Genomic DNA, 18,367 nt, shown 5'->3' on the forward strand with positions numbered 1-18,367 from the left:
TGAGATAATATAAGCTAGAATTCATATTAGCCAGGGAAAAACATAGTTAGGAATGAAAAGCTGCTAAAGATCTAAAGATACACAGGTTAGGTCTATAGGCATAAATCAAGTTGTAGAGCACTTATTTTGAAAGCACAAAGCCCTAGGTTTAACCCCAAGTATAATAAGTCAATCAATCAATCAATCAATCAAAGTTTCCTTTTATTAGAACACTGTGCTTGCTTAAAGTATACAGTTGGTAAGTTACTTGCGAGAACTGGTGACTCGAATGTCTAAAGAGCAAAAGGCCACAGATCTTCTAAATTGTGCAGTCAGTGGTTAACTACAGTTCTACAGGTGTGTTCAGTTCCCAATCTGCTTGGCCACATGCACCTGGATGTACACACTGAGTTATAGTACTCTAAAGGAGAGAGACATTTCAAATCAAGAAGAAGTTCAGGAGAAGTGAGGAGTCCAAAAGGTGAATGTGTGTGAGAGAGTGGGCAACAGGTAGGGGAGAGGAAGGGAAGGAGGAAGGGAGAGAGAGGAGGGTATAAAAAGACTCCCCCAGTGGCACAGGAGGGTATTGCCAGATTCTTCCTTAGACAATATCTTGGGGAAAATTTACCTTGCTCAGGATATCAGTGCATCCTGTGGGAGGGAATCCTGAAGAAGTACTAAGTTCTGAGGTTAAGTCTGCTGAAGGAAATAAAAAGAGACAAGAGACAGACACGCATGTGGGGTACACAGAGAGGAACCATTTGGCATTCAGGTTATCCCTGTCAAAAAGACCAAAGCAGTAACATAGCTTATTTAAGAATTCCTTAACACGCTTTTCTCACTTCTGGGGAATTCTTGCAGTTCCTCTCTTTCTAGCATCAGACAAAAGCTGTTGAAAAATCCAGGAAGAACAGTAAGCTGCATGTTCTAGGAGATACGACTGAGGTTAAAAAGTCTGTTTCAAATTACTTTTTCCCCCTAGACGCACATCATGGTCACTGCCATTGAACACCATTTTATCCCTAAACTGCCTTTGGTGATGACAGTTTGAACCTCCTGACATGAGTACCTGTACCTAAGGTTGCGCTACTTCAATGCACCAAACAACACAGATTCACTCATTTGAGATCATGGTATTTGCATTATTTCCATAAGTTTAAGCCTGCAATTAAAATAGATTAATTTAGCTCCATATGGAAAATTAAAGAAAACACCTCTTTAGAAAATTCTTAAACCTTTTCAAGGAAAAAGTGGCTTGTAGGTAACTGCATAGCATTGTCTCAAGTACAAACAATTTCCAATCTAAATACATACACAAATGTAACACATATTTGTTATTATGTAGGATTTTTAGCCAAGGTCTTCTCTCTGGTGCCCTTAGTCTATAACAAGAAGGAGCTAGAAAAGGTCAAACAGAAGTTCCTTTTAGCACTAACACCAGAGATTGGAAAATATTTGGCCAATTTCTCTGCATCCTGCCACCTACTGCAGAAGTTGCATATATTTTTATTTTCTACTAGAATTGAGAATTGAGTATGCTTAATTCTGCAAATTTAAGGCAAATAAATTGATAGAATGAAAAAAAATCTGTTAACAGCACTTATAATGTACAATGTCTGTTTTCCACAAATTATGCCTTGTGTTTTTACTTCAAAGCAGATGATTCCCAATGAAAATTATTTGAGTCAGGATCTTATTTCATGTTTACCCATAATTAACCAAAATTCATCCTCAGGATTTTATTTCCACTAGGAAAGCATGTAACTGCATGCTTTACTACAATGCAAACAAATCTTAGCACATTTAAGGCTTTTCAAATTAACTTGATAAAAAGCACATTAGATTGTATCTCTGTAACTTCTTAATGGGCAAGTTTATTATTTATAACCTTACTGACTTTTATTAAAACTATTTACATTTGTTACTGAAGATGTTAAACCTATACAGCTCAGCAAGCGATGACACTTCAAATATACAGCTGACAGTTATTGTACCTGTGCTAGATGCCACACTAGGACCATGAAAGTTATTTTATATAGTTTAATAACCCTAGGTAGGTAGCTAGTATCCTAGTTTTACAAGTGGCAGACAATGAAGCTAAAAAATTAAATACAACTCTCTATGTGGAGAATAACTGAAATCTGTTCCAGTCTGGACTGATGCCAGTCTATGAGCCAGAACCTTTCAACAGTTTTAATTTCTTGCATTTTTTCAAAGGTTTCATTAAAAGCTTTGATGTTCCAATACATTTTCTGAAACTAGAGGCTTTGCAATAAAGAAAATGAAGACACAGTCAATAAATCCACAGAGCAGCTATGTGCAACTATGCAGAAATTATATTCTTATAGAAGAGCAACAGTATCAGAAAACATTGAACAGAAGGGCCTTCCAGCAGTGGCTTGTGCCCACATGCCCCTTTAATAACAACACATGGACAATGTCAGTCCTGGATGGAGCTTTCCCAACTGTTACTGAGCCTCTTGCCTAATGTACCTATTTTAGCCTCCACTCCAAGAAACATCTAGCAATGTGTGAAGTAGACATTTTTGGTTTACACAACAGGGACCAAGGGAGAGGAGGGGTTGCTAATGGAATTTTCTTCCATTTCCATTGCAACTGGCATTAGAGGCCAGTTAAATATCCTATGATGTCCAAGAGCAGCCCCCACTGCCAAATGTCCACAGTGTAGGTTTGACATATGGTGAGCTATAAGTGTTAAAGGACTCTAAGGATACTATCTATACTCATGCGGTCAGAACAAATTAGGAAAGATAATATAGATGTTGAGGTGCCCTAACAGAATTCATAAGCTGAGAAGAAACAAGACCTTTATGTACATCGTTTAATCTGAAGACTCCAAGTAATATTTGTATTTAAATACTTTTATTTTCATTTCACAAAAAAGCAACAGTGTTTGCAGTTAAACATGCCTTTCAATCAGTGCTGGTCATATGCAAAAAACAAAACTAAACAAAACAAAAAACCCATCAGAAGTATAAAGAAAAATAAGTTTTACCCTTTACAAGTGAAACAACACAATTTGCATAAACAATATTATATATACATATTATTTTCCAAATCTTCCACAGAATACAGATTATGATATAAATTTAGAATTGTACTCACAAACTCAGACTGAAGGATTTGAAGATCTCTACAGGTGTTTAAATACAGAACTGTAATACCACTATAAGTTCCCAAGTAAATTACTTTCCAAAGTATTTGAAAGAGACAATTCTTCACAGCAACATGGAATACTTGGTTTTAATCAAGACAGTGGTGAGACTAAGGTTTGTGAGTTTGTTGATTAATGTGAATGCTCCAGTTATGCTATAATTCTCATTTTACATACATATACACACTCAGTGTATTACTGTACTGGTGGAGCATTTCATTGAGCTAAGCCATGACCTTTTCTTCCTTTGAAGTATTTCAAATTAAGAACTGTTCAGAAATATGACTAATGACTACCATGACTAACTCCAAAAAGGTGCCCGTTTCTCTTCTGTGATCAAAGTTAAGCATGTCATGAATAAACATTTTTTTCCCTACAGCATCAAGTATAAGTAACAGCAATGTACAGCCTAATTTTTTTAGCACTAAAGTCTGAGAGTTTGATGTGGTAAGATTTCTTTGCAATTTCTAAAAGTCCTATCACTCAAAGTTTCTTAAATAATGATATGGCAAATCTTCATCATGGAATAGCATCATTATAAATGTGAAAGAAAAAAGCTAAGGTGCTGCAAGGAAGGAATGGAGAGAGGGAGGTTTACACATGCATTTTCTTTGATGCAGACAAATGAGTAGTTATAACGTTTACCATGTGGTGAATGAAGAGACAACGTGAAATTTGATAGAAGAACGCTAAGAGCAAACAAGCAGGCCTGAGTGCATGAAATGCACACACAAACACTAGGCTAATGAGGCAGTGTGGCTTTAAGTTTTGAATGCAACTGAAGATACCATCTAACAGTGCAGGCACTAGAGACAAAAGGGGAAAAAAAGAGCAGGAATGGTCCAGCTTGTGAGGAAACAGATGCAGCCACAGACGTTCTGAATAAGAAAAGGCCAACTTGTCTTGCCACATGTGGGTGTTGAGACAGATGCAAAGGGCTTGCCCTCCAAATTCTTTTTGGATTAGTTTTTGGACCCATGTCGTTATTCACTGGAACAACAGCAATAACGCAAAGGTTCATTCCAAGGCTCAAAATAATTTCTCCTGGACAAACATAAATAGCTACTGATGAAACTGTAAGAGATTTTAGACAATTCAGAAGTCCAGGCCCCATGTAGAAGCTATGTTTTAAACATCATAGAACGAGTTATAGAGATCACTATTATTGGCTCATTGGCCTCAATGGCTGACCACTTTCTGAAAGACTAATCCATAACGAAGTTTAAATCTTTGCCCAGTGCTGTCTCTGCTTTTCTATTATTTACAAAAGTGTAGATCCCTTTTATACCATTTAACTCTACACAACATGAGAAATGCTGGATCTGATTTAGCATTCACAGTATCAGCCATATCTAAGTACCCACTTGAATCCTATTTGCTGCATGCCTGTGGCTATTAATTTCACACCGTGTCACACTGCTACACCTTCAAGTCAGATGCCAAAGACTTAGTGAGGCTTGTGTTAGGTACATTCAGAGCCCTGCAAAGAACTAAGTATTAAAGGGAAATATTTTGTGTAGGTATATATGTATATATATATATATATATACACACACACACAAAATATAGAACTTGCCTATATATTTGTATATATATGTGTATATATATATATGTATTTACAACCTTAAAGGTATATTTCTATAGAATAAAACAAAATAACCACATAAACATCTATACTGGCTACTGTTAAGTGAAAAGATACGTGGGGAAAAAAGTACTCTGTCATATTATGAACCTTATTTTCATTCTGCTCTTCATATCCAAGTATAGGACTAAATATAAAACTAAAATAACAGAAAAAAGAAACTATATTTATACTTAAAGTTATTCTCTTGCAAAAATAGAAATTTTTCCAAAACAAACAAATACATAAACAACATCTAACTACTCTAATTGCTATTGCCTACATAGGCAATAAGGGAAAGGGGAGAATGGGAGATTTGTCATACACTGATCCTCGATTTTATTTAGGTACCTATTAATCCATGCAAAGGATTAGGTACCAATCAATAAGATAAAAATATTCATATACAATTTAAAAAAGCATATATCCTATCCTTTTCCCCTTAAATACTACCCACACAAATATCCCCTCCCACCTCCCACACATAAGAAAAAACCCCAGTTATAAAATTATTGCCACTTCAGGCAATGAGGGAAGGGGAAAGAGGAGAATTATCATACGTCTGGACCTCTGTATTTCATTATGTATCTACAAGTCCCAGTAAAAGACTGAGCACTACATAAAATAACACACAGAATGTAGCAAATATTTACATACATTAAAAAATGTGTATCAATCCCCCTAAACAGATAAACAAACAAATAGACAGACACACAAATATCTACTCTACCATTGCCTACCAGGCAATGAGGGCGAGGGAGTGTGGGAGAATTTTCATAGAGTCAATCTCAGCATTCATTAAGTATCTAGTCATGCAAAGGACCAGATTCAAAATAAATTTCATGCCAAAAAGTGGCAAAAATATTTACATATTTAAAATATATACATCTTTAGTCTTTTCTCTATTAAGCCTACTCCCTTAAAAAAAAACCCAAATGAAAACCAAAACAACCAAGAAATAAACTAGCCCCACTGGATGTATACACCATTGCCTATGTCTAAAGGCAACAGACAAAAGACAGCCCGTGCCTCTTTATAGGCCAATATTACATTTGATACTTAAAAGTCTGCACAGAAAATCAGGTTGAGAACAAAAGAATGAAAAAACTGGCAAACATTTATATACAGTTTAGAAAGTACAAATGCACCCTCACTCTAGACAAAGAAACTTGAGCAACTACTTTACTAGCCATTGCCCTCATAGGCAATAAGGGAAAGGGACAGGGGAGACATTTTCATAGAATGAACCTCAATCTTCCTGTGTACTTAGTGTCCACAGGTACAAAATAGAGTAACAGAAAAAAAGCAGCAAACCCTCTTATATACGGATTTAAAAGTCTAGTCTAATATAACCCAACCATCTAGGAGGGTAAACAAACAAACAAACAAACAAAAAACTATGCTACAACTATTGACAAGGAAAAAGAGATTTTCATACATCTGGACTTCTACATTGAATTCATTAGCTACCTATATATCCATGCAAAGGATTCTGTACAAAATGAAGTAACACAGTATAGTAATGAAAACTATATACATTAAAAAACCATATATCTTACCCTTAGTCTACTCACACCCTTCAAAAAACTTAAAAAAGACCCAAACAACCTGAAAATTATTGCCTAGAAGAGATTATTACACATGCAGAGCTGCAGGATTCATCAGGAACCCATCAATCAAAGTGAAGGACTGGAACCTAATGAAATACTGTAATAAAGTAAAAGCATGTACATACATTAAAAATTACATACCCCAAGCCCTGAGAAGCCTCAAACAAATCAACTACTCTACTAATTACCACACCACTATTCCACAACAGGGAGAAGGAAGAAATTTGTTGATAAGACAGAAAAGCAAATTAAACAAAAAAAAGCAGCAAAATGTTTACTTGTATTTTATAATTACATATCCTTATTTTGAAACCACTTTCTTTTATATAACAAAAGCAAAACAAAACAACACAACAACAAATCCAAGTTTCAAAAACAATTCCAACTACCATGATCATGTAGCCCATCCAGACAATAAGGGCAATAAAGAGAGGAGATTGTTATATATGTGGAACTCAGTTGGTATTGTCCAATTTGGGCACCCAATGAATTGCATACAGTATATAGGAGCATATATTAAGCATACCTCCCTTCCTACACTCTCCAAACATCTCACTCCCACAACTATTTTATTACTATTGTCCTATAGACAGTAAGGGAGAAGAGGCAATGTTTATACATTCATTAGGTATGCTTATGTCCACAAGAACATGGTATGAAATAAGTTTAGTAAGACAATATAGTAGCAGGTATATTTATAAACATCCTCCCCACTCTTTCCCCTATCCCCAAACAATGTTACTTAATTATCTATTGTCTAAAGCAATAAAGGAAAGAGGAGATCCGCTATACTTTGAACCTTAATTTTCATTAAGCATATATGCACTCATGCAAAAGAACAAGTACAAAATGAAATAGAAAAACATCTATATACAATTGAGTGACAGACCACTTCGGTCTCTAAGAGTAGCCCAAAGCAACAGCCACTACGACTAGTCTTAGCTATTGTCTGTCCATGCATGCAATACGGAGACAGGTAAATGGGACAATGCCATACTTCTGGAACTTCATGGGTTATCTACATGTCCACAGGAAGCATAGGCAAAATACAGAACTAAATAACAGTCACAAAATAGCAGCAAAAACATTTCTACACACCTTTAAAACAAACTACTTCGCTTTCCTAACACTACTTTAGACAACAACCAACCAAAAAAGAAACCAAATAAGTACTCTAGCTTTTGCCCATAATACACAATAATGGGAAAATGGTTTCCTGGGGTAATATTTAACTTCACCAGGATAAAAGATATAAAGTGAAAGAATATAAAAATATATAGAATACATATGTACATTTGAAAAATATATATCCATTCCCCCCTCATAAATGAACAAATCAATCAACTATTATACTGGTTGTTGCCCAGTCAGGCAATACTGGAAGGGGAGAAGAGGAGATTTATCATACTTTTGGACCTCCAGTTTTCATTTGGTAGTTAATTGCCAATGCAGAGAGTGAAACACAAAATAAAAGAACAAAAAACTAGCCAGGTGCTTGGTGGCTCTCACCTGTAATCCTAGCTTCTCAGGAGGCTGAGATCTGAGGATTACGGCTCAAAGCCAACTGGGTCAGAAAGTCCATGAAACTCTTATCTCCAATTTAACTACCCCCAAACAGGAAGTAGAGCTATGGCTCAAATGGTTGTGCTCACCATGAGCAAAAGAGCTCAGGAACCATACCCAAGTCCTGAGTTCAAGCCCCCTGACTGGAAAAAAAAAAGCAAACCTAAAACCAGTATATATATACATATATATATATATATATATATATATATGTATATATATATATGCCTTAGATTTAAAAAAATACAAGTGGGTTAGGGGAAAGAAAGCTTTTTAAAAGGAGAGTTAGTTTCAATTAAAAAAATCAACAAAGGCAAAGGTGAAAAGAGCTACATCATACCTATGACATCAATTCTCACCTAAGTAATAAAATCCAAGTTTTGAACTTGGCCAAGGAATGGCTGCTCTTGGAGATGCCACACTGAGCTGCACGGAAGCATGCTCACAGGCTCATGGAACGTGTGGGACTATTTAAGTGTTCACCAATCTGAATGTAGATAGATCATGGGTCCAGAGTTCCAGATGCTTTAAGTTGAAGACTATCTTAAAACGAATTCAGTAACAGACTATCAGCAATCCAATAAATTCTTAATTTCTTCTTAACAATAAATTGAATAAATTGTTTGGTACCAATAATTCGAATGCAGCTTGATTTGCTTCTGTATACCCAGGACTGAACAGCTCTTCTGTTCCTACAGTAGCTAAAACCCATAAAGTAAAAACACAAATGGCAAAGAAAATTAGAGTCAAACCTATGATTAGTGACGTTTGTGAATCTCAAAGAAAGAGCAAACACATTTTAAAGAGACAAATAGACAAACAAAGGAAGGTATAGCTCATGGTAGAAGTTGCCACTACTTGAAGTTTAACATATCTTATCACTTCATATTAACATACCCATTAATTCATATTAACTACTACCTTTATAGGTTTCCAGATTTTCCATCCACAAATATGGATTTCCAATTCTATCTTTCCTAATAATTTGGTATGATATATCTATTACATGACATTCAAGCAGACTATCTCTGCAATGAACAGGATGATTATTCAGTGGGTACCCAGCTGTGTCAGGCATCTATGTGCTCAACTTCTGTGCTTTAGTCTGAGTAGAAACATAATGCATAGAATAAAATTTACTTATTATACTGTAAATTATACCTCTGATTCATTACTAAGAGGTCCCATTAAAAATGGATTAACATAACATAAAAATATGAAATTCTGTGGGGAAATGAAATGAGTTCTATCAAAACTACAAGTAATTGAGGTGAAAGTTATAAATAAAACATGGGAATGAAGAACCTTTGAGTATGTAGACAGTAATAGATCAAAAGTTACCTCTTTTTGCCCATTTTTATATGGTGTTACTTTTTTTTTTTCTTTTTGTTGGTTGTAGGGCTTGAACTCTGGGCCTGGGCACTGTCCCTCAGCTCTTCAGCTCAAGGCTAGTGTTCTACCACTTGAGCCACAGTTCCACTTCTGGGCTTCTGGTGGTTAATTGGAGATAAGAGTTTCACGGACTACTTTCCTGCCCAGGCTGGCTTTGAAACACGATCCTCAGATCTCAGCCTCCTGAGTAGCTATGATTACAGGCATAAGCCACTGGTGGCGCCCAGCTAGGTTTTACTTTTAATAACATGCCACACCACGCATATCCATACATACACACAAGCACATATTTTAACAGAAAAATTATATTATTTAAGATTAAGATTTGCCATATGCAAAGTTAACACATTTTCGAAGTAATGTTGAGATGGGCTGTAAAACTGAAAGTTCTTAACTAACTTTGAGAAGTAGCAAAATTTAAACTGTATCAAAGTAGAATTTAGAAATATAAAAAACTAGCAACAAAAAACTCCTAAACTTCTTACTCAAAGTTAGTACTTTTCCTTCACATTGAAAATACAAGGCCTCACTAACTTTCAGTGTTAACTAAATTATCATCATTTACCAAAACATAAGAAAGATAAAGATCTAAAATCATCTCAGTTTGTATAACACATTTTTTGATGGATCTGTGATTCTCAGGATACAATATATTCCACTTAAAAACAGAGAGATAAATATTTAGAAAAGACCAACTTGGGGGAAAATATACTAGGATTAAAGCAAGATATTTTTTAGCTTTCTAGACTTTCATATTTTCTTATATAAAAAATATTTCCATAAAATAAAATATAATTTTATACACAACCCCACCTATTCTAAGTTCACATCTGCTGAATAAAAAATGTAACCTTTTCTACTGCCTGATTCTGATGTGTAAGTGCTCATTGGGAGCAGCTCCCTTTTGTATGTACACAGACACTGTTTGCAAACAAAATACAAAGTCACAGGAGCTATTAGGAAGGAAACTTCTCTGCTAAGAATCAATGAAACACAACAACCTAGGTATAAGTCTGCATAGCTCAAAAAATTCAAGTACAGTATTTCTCCTTTAGAAGGAGTGAAAATGCCATACAGTTTTGAATCCCTCATTTTTCTTTCTTTCATTCATTGGCCATACCAAAAGAAAAACTAAATATATTTTTCAATCAAATTAAAAACTACTGATCTTAATAGTGGGGAAAACATTCATTCAAAGCTCACCATGCTAACCATTACTTCAATTTGCTCCTTTCCACATTCTTTTTGTTCCTTTAAGGTACTATGGTGAACGTCAAATTAAAAAAAATCTACTTTTCAAGGACCTTATGTTAAAATATGCTCCTAACATGTCAGTATATGATTAAAAATGGAAATCTATACATGGCTATGATTCAGAAAGTGTGTATGATTTGTGAAGACAAAAGGCAACAAACAGTATTCTTAGTAAATGGTGATAAAAAAAATGTCATGAGGAAAAATGCCAGTGTAAACAGAATGCTTGCTCCAAATATAGCAATACTGTGTTATAACATAGGGTCAGTCTAGAGCAGGTATGAGGATGGCTTACAGATAGGGAAGATAATCGCATTCATGAATAAAATAATTCTAATTAAAGCTAAGTGAGTTTGGAATATTTTCCTATGGTAATGCTGTAAAAAATAAAAACAGAAAGTGTTACATATTTGGAAATATTAACTTTTTGGCCTGTTCAACTAAACAAAAAATTTCTGTAGCACCTGGCTATTTTACAGGGAAAAAAGACATTAGTTATCATTATTTAAAAAAAAATCTTTTCAGCAAATAAAGGCTTACTTCAAAACTCCAAACCAAAGTAGACCGGTGCACCTGAGAACAGCTCTCTAGAGCTGCATGCCTCACTGCCCTGGTATTGTTGTCTTCAAGGCTAACTCTACCATATTCCAATAGCATCTATCAACAAGCAGCAATAAATGGCTGACAATTAGCAGCTTGCACAGATGGTGGCACTTACAGTAGACCTTTCTTTGTTTCATTGTGTCAGTAACTCCTTGGATACTGAGAAATAGAACAGAATTCCAAAATCAATTTCTTTCCCATTTGTATATGTTTAAAGCAGATAAACTGCTCATTGTTTTTTTAGATGGTTGGCATATAGGTGAATATAATTTGGTGATAAATAACTACATACTGCCAAAAGACATTTCAGAAAAGGCAGATGAAAGTACAGTTGGGCCCTGAGCTAACTAGAGTTCTAACAGTGCAAACACTTGGCAACAGTCCTGGCTTCACCTTGACTTTTGCAAAAGCAGCAGAGCCCAAATTCACAGCTCTCTGAATGGGCGACAGAATGAGGTGCAGCTGTTGGGCTACAGCCACCATGTGAGATCTCCCAGATTCTTCTCAATCCACTGGATATTCAGCTGAATGACTTCCAAGGCTTCCTGGACGCAATGGAGCTGAAAGGTTGCCTCTGATTGACTTTCAAAGAATGACTTTACCTGTAAATTCCACATGCAAGGGTTTTAAAAGAAGAAAAGGATAGCTAGTAAGTCTTAGATAACTCTGATAATCCTGATAAAAGCTTTAACTTAAAGATGATTGTGCTAATATCCTGAAAACAGTACAGAGAAGTACCTTAACATTCAAAGTATCTATATGGAGATCTCAATCAAGGAGGATGATGTCTGAAGAAAATGATCTTCCCTACTACTACGACGACTATTATTACTACTACTACTCTGCTCCTTACTATTTCTAACTAAAAGGAAAAAATATGGTCATGAAATAATAAATGAGTAGAATCTGAAATAAGCCTTAGTGCTTTAAATTTGCCCTTTGCTCTAATTCCTCAAGACAATTATATTAACCACTTAAACAGTTTGTATTAAGATGACAAGGGAATAGTACTGTGAATGGACTCAGAATTTTCCCTCCTTGTCATATATCCAACCCTTGTAGAGTGACCTGGAAGCAAAATCCTTAATAAAGGAAACAGAGAACGAATAGGAATCAGCATGAAAAATAAATCACCATTTCATATAAATTCAATAGCTTAGGGGGAAAGGGTTTCCCAGTTTCCCTTCTTCCCACTTATACAACCAACCTCAGACAAGTGTGTCTTTGTTGAAAATAGGTGAGTTGATCCAGCAACAATACTTTGTATGGTATAAGACCCCAGATGGAACCTGGAAAAAAACAAATAAGAAAATATGAGGCAGGTGCTGGTAAACAAGGCCCTATTTCTGAGCAGAAAGGAATGCCTTACTGCCTGAGGCCGAGTGGAGTCTTGCTGCCCTTCAGGGAGTCACGTGTCTATATACTTCCTTACATTGGAAGGCAAAGTGGGCAGAAAACGGTGGGGGAGGGGAAGATTTGGGATATATAGAAAAATTCATATGCTTCTCAAAGATCATACACACCCAGAAAATCGTATTTGCTCTAGAAGACAAATGAACAGACAAACCTACCAAGCTATATGTGATCTAGCATGTGGTGAGTTCTTAAAGGATACCTTGGCAATAGATACATTTCCAACATGCAAAATTTAGCTCATGTTAGGCAATTATGTTTATACAACACAACATAAAGCTTTTTTTTCTAAATGCAGAACCTGAGAAATGGGAAAAGTTACTTAAACTTACTTCTGTACAAGCTTATTCCAGTTTTCTTTGACAAAATCCCAAGCCAATAAGTGTCCGGGAAAATGCTGGCCCACTGTTCTAATGATAAATGACAACTTCTGAGTTCGAAAGATATCTCCATGAAGGCAACTATTCATTAACCTGAAAAGCAGAACAGATTCAAACCTCCAATATAAGCGTTCATGAAGAAGTGACACCAGAACTTAAATTTGTATTGATTTCTTAATTAATGTTCTAGGCTAAGCCAAAGAAAATAACTATTGGGTTAGTCTAAAATTAATGTATAAACTGAAAACTTGTTATTTTTAAATGAAGAAATCACTAAAATAATCACATGTACTGCCACTTAATAGTTTCTGAAATTTAAGGAAATTTAAGAAATATGTATACAATATATATTTAAAATAATACATAATTTATTATAGTTCTAGAAACTGGCTTTTTTTTCAGATAAAAAACATTTTATTTCAGTAGGCTGGTATATAACTACTGTTAAAACCTGTATTCTTCACACAAGTGCCAGTTACTCCTGTCTGTAATTCCAGCTACTTGAGGCTAAAATCTAGAGGATCCAGGTTTGAAGCCAGTCAAGACAGAAATGTCTATGTGATTTTATATTCTCCAAAATAATCAGCAAAAATGCAGAGCAGGAAGCATAGTTTATGGACAGAGGGCAGGCCAAGAAGCAAGCAAGTTGAGCAAATGTAAGGCCTTACTTAAAACCTGGATACCATTAAAGAGAAAAGAGCCTGGCACTGGTGGTTCATTCCTGTAATCCTAGCTACTCAGGAGGCTGAGATCTGAGGATCCTGGTTCAAAACCAGACAGGGCAGGAAAGTTCATGAGACTCTTATCACCAATTAACCTCCAGAAAACTGGAATGACACTGTGGCTCAAAGTGGTAGAGCCTTGAGCTGAAGATCTCAGGGACAGTGCCCAGGCCCAGAGATCAAGCCCCATGACTGACAAAAAAAAAAAGAAAGAAAGAAAAAAAACAAACTAATTTAATTAATTATAATGTACCCTTATTAGTAGCAAATAATAGTACTAGACAACACTGGAAGTCTTCAATACAACAATGCTATGAAGTAGATGTATAATGCCTATCTCCATTTTATCACTGAATTCCATACCAATAAAGCCTTCGAACATCCTCTGAGCTGGCAAGAGCTTCAAGTATTTTGTTCTTTTCTGCTTCAGAGCCTACAGAGCTGTACTTGGTTAAGAGGAATAACCAGCCTTTCTCAGTTTTTGCTCCAACTTTGAATACAGTAGTCATGACATCAGTAGGAAGGCTGTAAGAGAGATAATAAAATGTGAAAAAAAAACAGGAAATATTCTGAACACAAAAAGGAAGGAGCTGATTGGTGGTGGTGTTTTGGGGGCCTGTTTGGTAATAATTACAGAAGTCTTAACTATATACTTAGGGTAAAGAAAAAGGTCTATGCCCAATAGAGGTAGGAAAGGGTAGATGTATCTTAGTTTTCTGAGGAACCTCCATTCTATTTTCTACAGTGGTTGTACTAGTTAATATTTCCACCAACAGTATATGATAGTTTCTTGTTAGCATATGTTTATTTCTATACAATAGCCACTTAGAATGGAGGGAGATGAAATTTTAGTGTAGTTTAATTCATATTTCTTTTTAGGATAAGGCTGTTTGAACCTTTCTTCAAGTATCTGTTAGGAATATAAATCAATATAGAAAGATACTTGTATATCCGTAATTATTTCGCATGTTCACAACAGGCAAACTGTGGAATTATCCCAGGTGTCCAACAATAGGGGAATGGATAAAAAATAAGAAACAAAGGCATGGAATATTACATAGACATAAAGAAAATGAAATTATTTCATTTGCAGGAAAATAGATGGAACTGGAGATCCTCATGTTGAGTAAGAAAAGCCAAGTTCAAAAAGCCAAATATCACGTTCTCACTCATTGGTGAAGCTAGACCTAAAAGACATACATATTCACAGACACCTTCATATGTATATATGTATATGTCTGCATGTGTACACTGTATGTGTGTACATATGTATACATACACATATATTTATGTACATTTATACATATACACAGAATATGATTCTAACTATGGGACTATTTAGAGGGATGAGGGAGAAAAAAGGAATCAAATGTGAATAATACTGAAATATACTGAAGCCATGTACAAAAATGGTGTAAGTAATCTGGAAAATACATCACACTACATTACAACACATCATGGTATTAATAAAACAGTAAATGTGTGAGGCAGTGTATGAGAAAAGGAGATGAAACACAGTCCATCCCCTGAGTTAGATCTGAGGTAAAAATGGCTTTCAAATTTTCCATCCCAACTTTCCATCTGATATATGAATCTTCTCTCCATAATGCCCACTAAAGAACTAGGAAAGAATGTATTATCACCATGAACACTGCTACTAACTACTTACTCCAACTTCTATATTGTATCCTGAATTGAACATGACTTGCTTGTCACCAGATATCCTTATCAATGCTTGATATCAAAAACTCAGAAATCAGGAGCTAGGGATACAGCAAGGCGACACAGCATTTGGCCATCATGTATAAGGAACAGGCTTGACTCTGCCCCCTCTCCACTTGGTGTTGGCAAGGATGTGTTAAACTGGAATGCTTACACACTGTTTGTGGTAATGTAAATTGGTAAGCTGCTACGGAAAACAAATTGGCATGGCAGTTTCTAAAAAATATGTTTTTTAATGTCTGTGATCTAGCAATACCATTTTTGGATGCATATCCAAAAGATTTGAAAGGCCAATCTCCAAGGAACATTATACACCTCTGTTCATGGTAGTATTATTCACAATGACAAAAGAACAGAAACAATTCAAAAGTCTATTCTTGAATAAATGGCTAAATGTTATGTGCTAAATACATACATATGTACACATATTTTTTTCATCCTTAAAAAAAGAAATTGACACATGCTACAACACATATGACCTCTAAGACATTTTGCAAAGTAAAATTAAACCACTCTCAAAAACACAGATATTTTATCTTATTTTACTTATATGCTGTATCTAGTATGTTCAATCAGAAAGCAGAATAATGGTTGTCAGTAGGTGTGTGGAGGAAAGAATCTTGTTCAATGGACACACAGAGTTTCAGTTTTGCAAGAGAAAAAAGAGTTCTGGAAATTGGTGCACAACAGTGCTAATACACTTAGTATTACTGAACTATATACCAAAAAATAGTTAAGTTGGCAAATTATTTGAGAGCACATATGAACTGAGTTCCTCTACATTAGCATTTAGTTTTATAACAGTTGTAACCCAGAATGAGAAGATCCTGGTTTCAGAACAAGATGTTAAGTAACAAGGAGATGTGTGCTTCACCTCTGGTTCCCATTAGATGCCATCCAATCATCAAACAGCTTCATGGCAGTAGTGTTGCAGTCACCCAGGTTGTGAGTGCAAGCAAAATCCAGCAAGACTGACCGAAGCTCTCGCACAGATGGGGTGCCATCATCAGTCCAACTTTGTTGTTGGGTTTGGGTTTGAAGCAAATTATATACTCTGGTCTAGAGAAAGAAAATGGAGGATTACCACTTAGACAATCAAAACAGTAAATAGAAGTTCATGGCTTTTCCCCAACATTTATATACTGAGGGAAAAATGAGCACAGACATTACGTGCTTATTAAATATTAACTGATATATAAAGATTAAATATTGCTGGGACAAAAACATTCAATAACAAATTTGTAGTCAAGGTAGACTTATGATGATATAACTCAGAAAGAATTAATGACCTCTGTGTAGTAGAAAACTTTTAGTCTGTGTGTACTCTGCAAGAAGTTATCTCCTGCCAAAAAGCATCACTTATGATGATCCTGGCTATGATGGCTGACCTTATGACATTAGAATCTATAAACCATAAAGCAAAGAGAAAAATATACTTCATTACTAATAATGTTTAAATGTTTCTGAATCCAGTGTAAATGCAGTGCAAATTAAACAAATCATCAGCTTGATGTGCGAGTGAGTTAAGCTAACTGCATGGAATAGGTATTCATAGTTTATTTTTTCCAGCCTGTTCATGTAAAAACTTTCAAGCCTATAGAAAAAAATACAAGAATAGTACAATGAACACCCACATGCAGAGTTCAAGTTCATTACAAAATGTAACTTTCTCCATGAGAACCACTGTCAATCCCTTAAATGAATCCAACTTGAAGAGTTCTAAATTGCTGAAGTCATTTTCTTGGCAGACTTTCCCTGAGTAAGTCTGTGAAGCTACACAGTGAATGGAAAAGTGAATCTGTGTAAAGAAGGACTCTGAGTTGTTTGTATTATTACAAGTCACCTTGTTTTCATTTGTTTAAAAGCAAGTAGAAGAGAGACAGGGAAGCCTTGTGGAATGTGTGAGGGGCCAAGGATGCAAGGGACTGGGTTGACTTGATATACTGATTAATAAAGGGATTGATAAAAGCAGTGCAGGAGACCCAGCGTGTACACATGCCAGTGTACAGTACAGCTTGCCTGAACTTTCTTAACTTTTCAATAGAACAGAATCAATAGTATTGTGACAATCCACTGCCCAAAATGAGCAAAGAATAGAAGAAATTCAAAAGTTACACACTACTTTCAAATAAACACAAAAGAATTATGTAAGCAAATAAAGTTTACAAGTTCAAACGTTAGTGAGAAAAGTCTCCATGGAGAAATCACAGCAATGCTCATTGAGACCATACAACACAAGAAGCCCAGGGAAATGGCACAGTAAAGCACTAAGTGCCAACAACACTGAACAGTGTGAGAGGCTGAGGCAAATTAAGATAAAGTCAATTGATTTTTAAATATATCTCAAATTATAACATAAAAAGTTTTATAAAACAATCCTATTTCTAGAAAAACTATGATAAGATCAGTTAAGTAATTCAGATTATAGTTTCTTTTTTTTTTGTTTTTGCCATATTGGAGTTTGAACTCAGAGCCTTATACTTGCTAGGCAGGCGCTATACTGCTTGAGCCTTACCCCAACACTTTTTGCTGTTAATTGTTTTTCATATAGTGTTTCATTTTTGCCTAGGGTTAGCCTTGGACTGTGCTACTCCTACATACAGCTCCTGCATAGCTGAGATTAGAGGAGTGTACTATCATAATAAGTAACTTATTTAGTAAGGTAAACATCCTGTTAACTTTCAGTCTGGGCTAGTCTAGAACTGTAATCCATCTGATCTCTACCTCCTACAAAGCTGGGACTAGGGGCATGAGCTATGATGACCAGCCACAAGTTATATTTTCAATATTTATATTTTAAAAATTACCTTTCCATTTTATAAATAAAGCCTGTTTTCCTAGAGTTTCCCCATTACTCTTCTGAATTCTAGAACCCAATCCTATGATTTCATAAAGTAAAAACAGGACATGAGGAGTAGTAATCAATTGAT

General features: G+C 35.4%; 1 protein-coding gene across 3 annotated transcripts in view; it reads right to left on the reverse strand.

The window, feature by feature from the left end:
* Positions 1–232: 232 nt before the first annotated feature.
* The window catches only part of Lnpep (leucyl and cystinyl aminopeptidase), a 90,758-nt gene continuing 72,623 nt past the window's right edge, over positions 233–18,367 (reverse strand). For 2 of the 3 annotated variants that reach the window (XM_070031026.1, XM_070031028.1), the window contains exons 14-18: positions 16,312–16,496; positions 14,079–14,240; positions 12,946–13,086; positions 12,408–12,489; positions 2,844–11,802 (exon numbers count right to left, since the gene is read on the reverse strand). In XM_070031026.1, coding sequence (XP_069887127.1) covers positions 11,671–11,802; positions 12,408–12,489; positions 12,946–13,086; positions 14,079–14,240; positions 16,312–16,496 — 702 coding nt within the window. In that variant the 3' untranslated portion in view covers positions 2,844–11,670. Of the gene's footprint in view, positions 401–607; positions 676–2,843; positions 11,803–12,407; positions 12,490–12,945; positions 13,087–14,078; positions 14,241–16,311; positions 16,497–18,367 lie in introns of those variants that run through there. The other variant, XR_011373719.1, reaches the window with a different exon arrangement.

The sequence above is a fragment of the Dipodomys merriami genome, unplaced genomic scaffold (assembly GCF_024711535.1).
Source record: "Dipodomys merriami isolate MVZ:Mamm:240054 unplaced genomic scaffold, mDipMer1.0.p SCAF_20, whole genome shotgun sequence".
Taxonomy (NCBI): Eukaryota; Metazoa; Chordata; class Mammalia; order Rodentia; family Heteromyidae; genus Dipodomys; species Dipodomys merriami.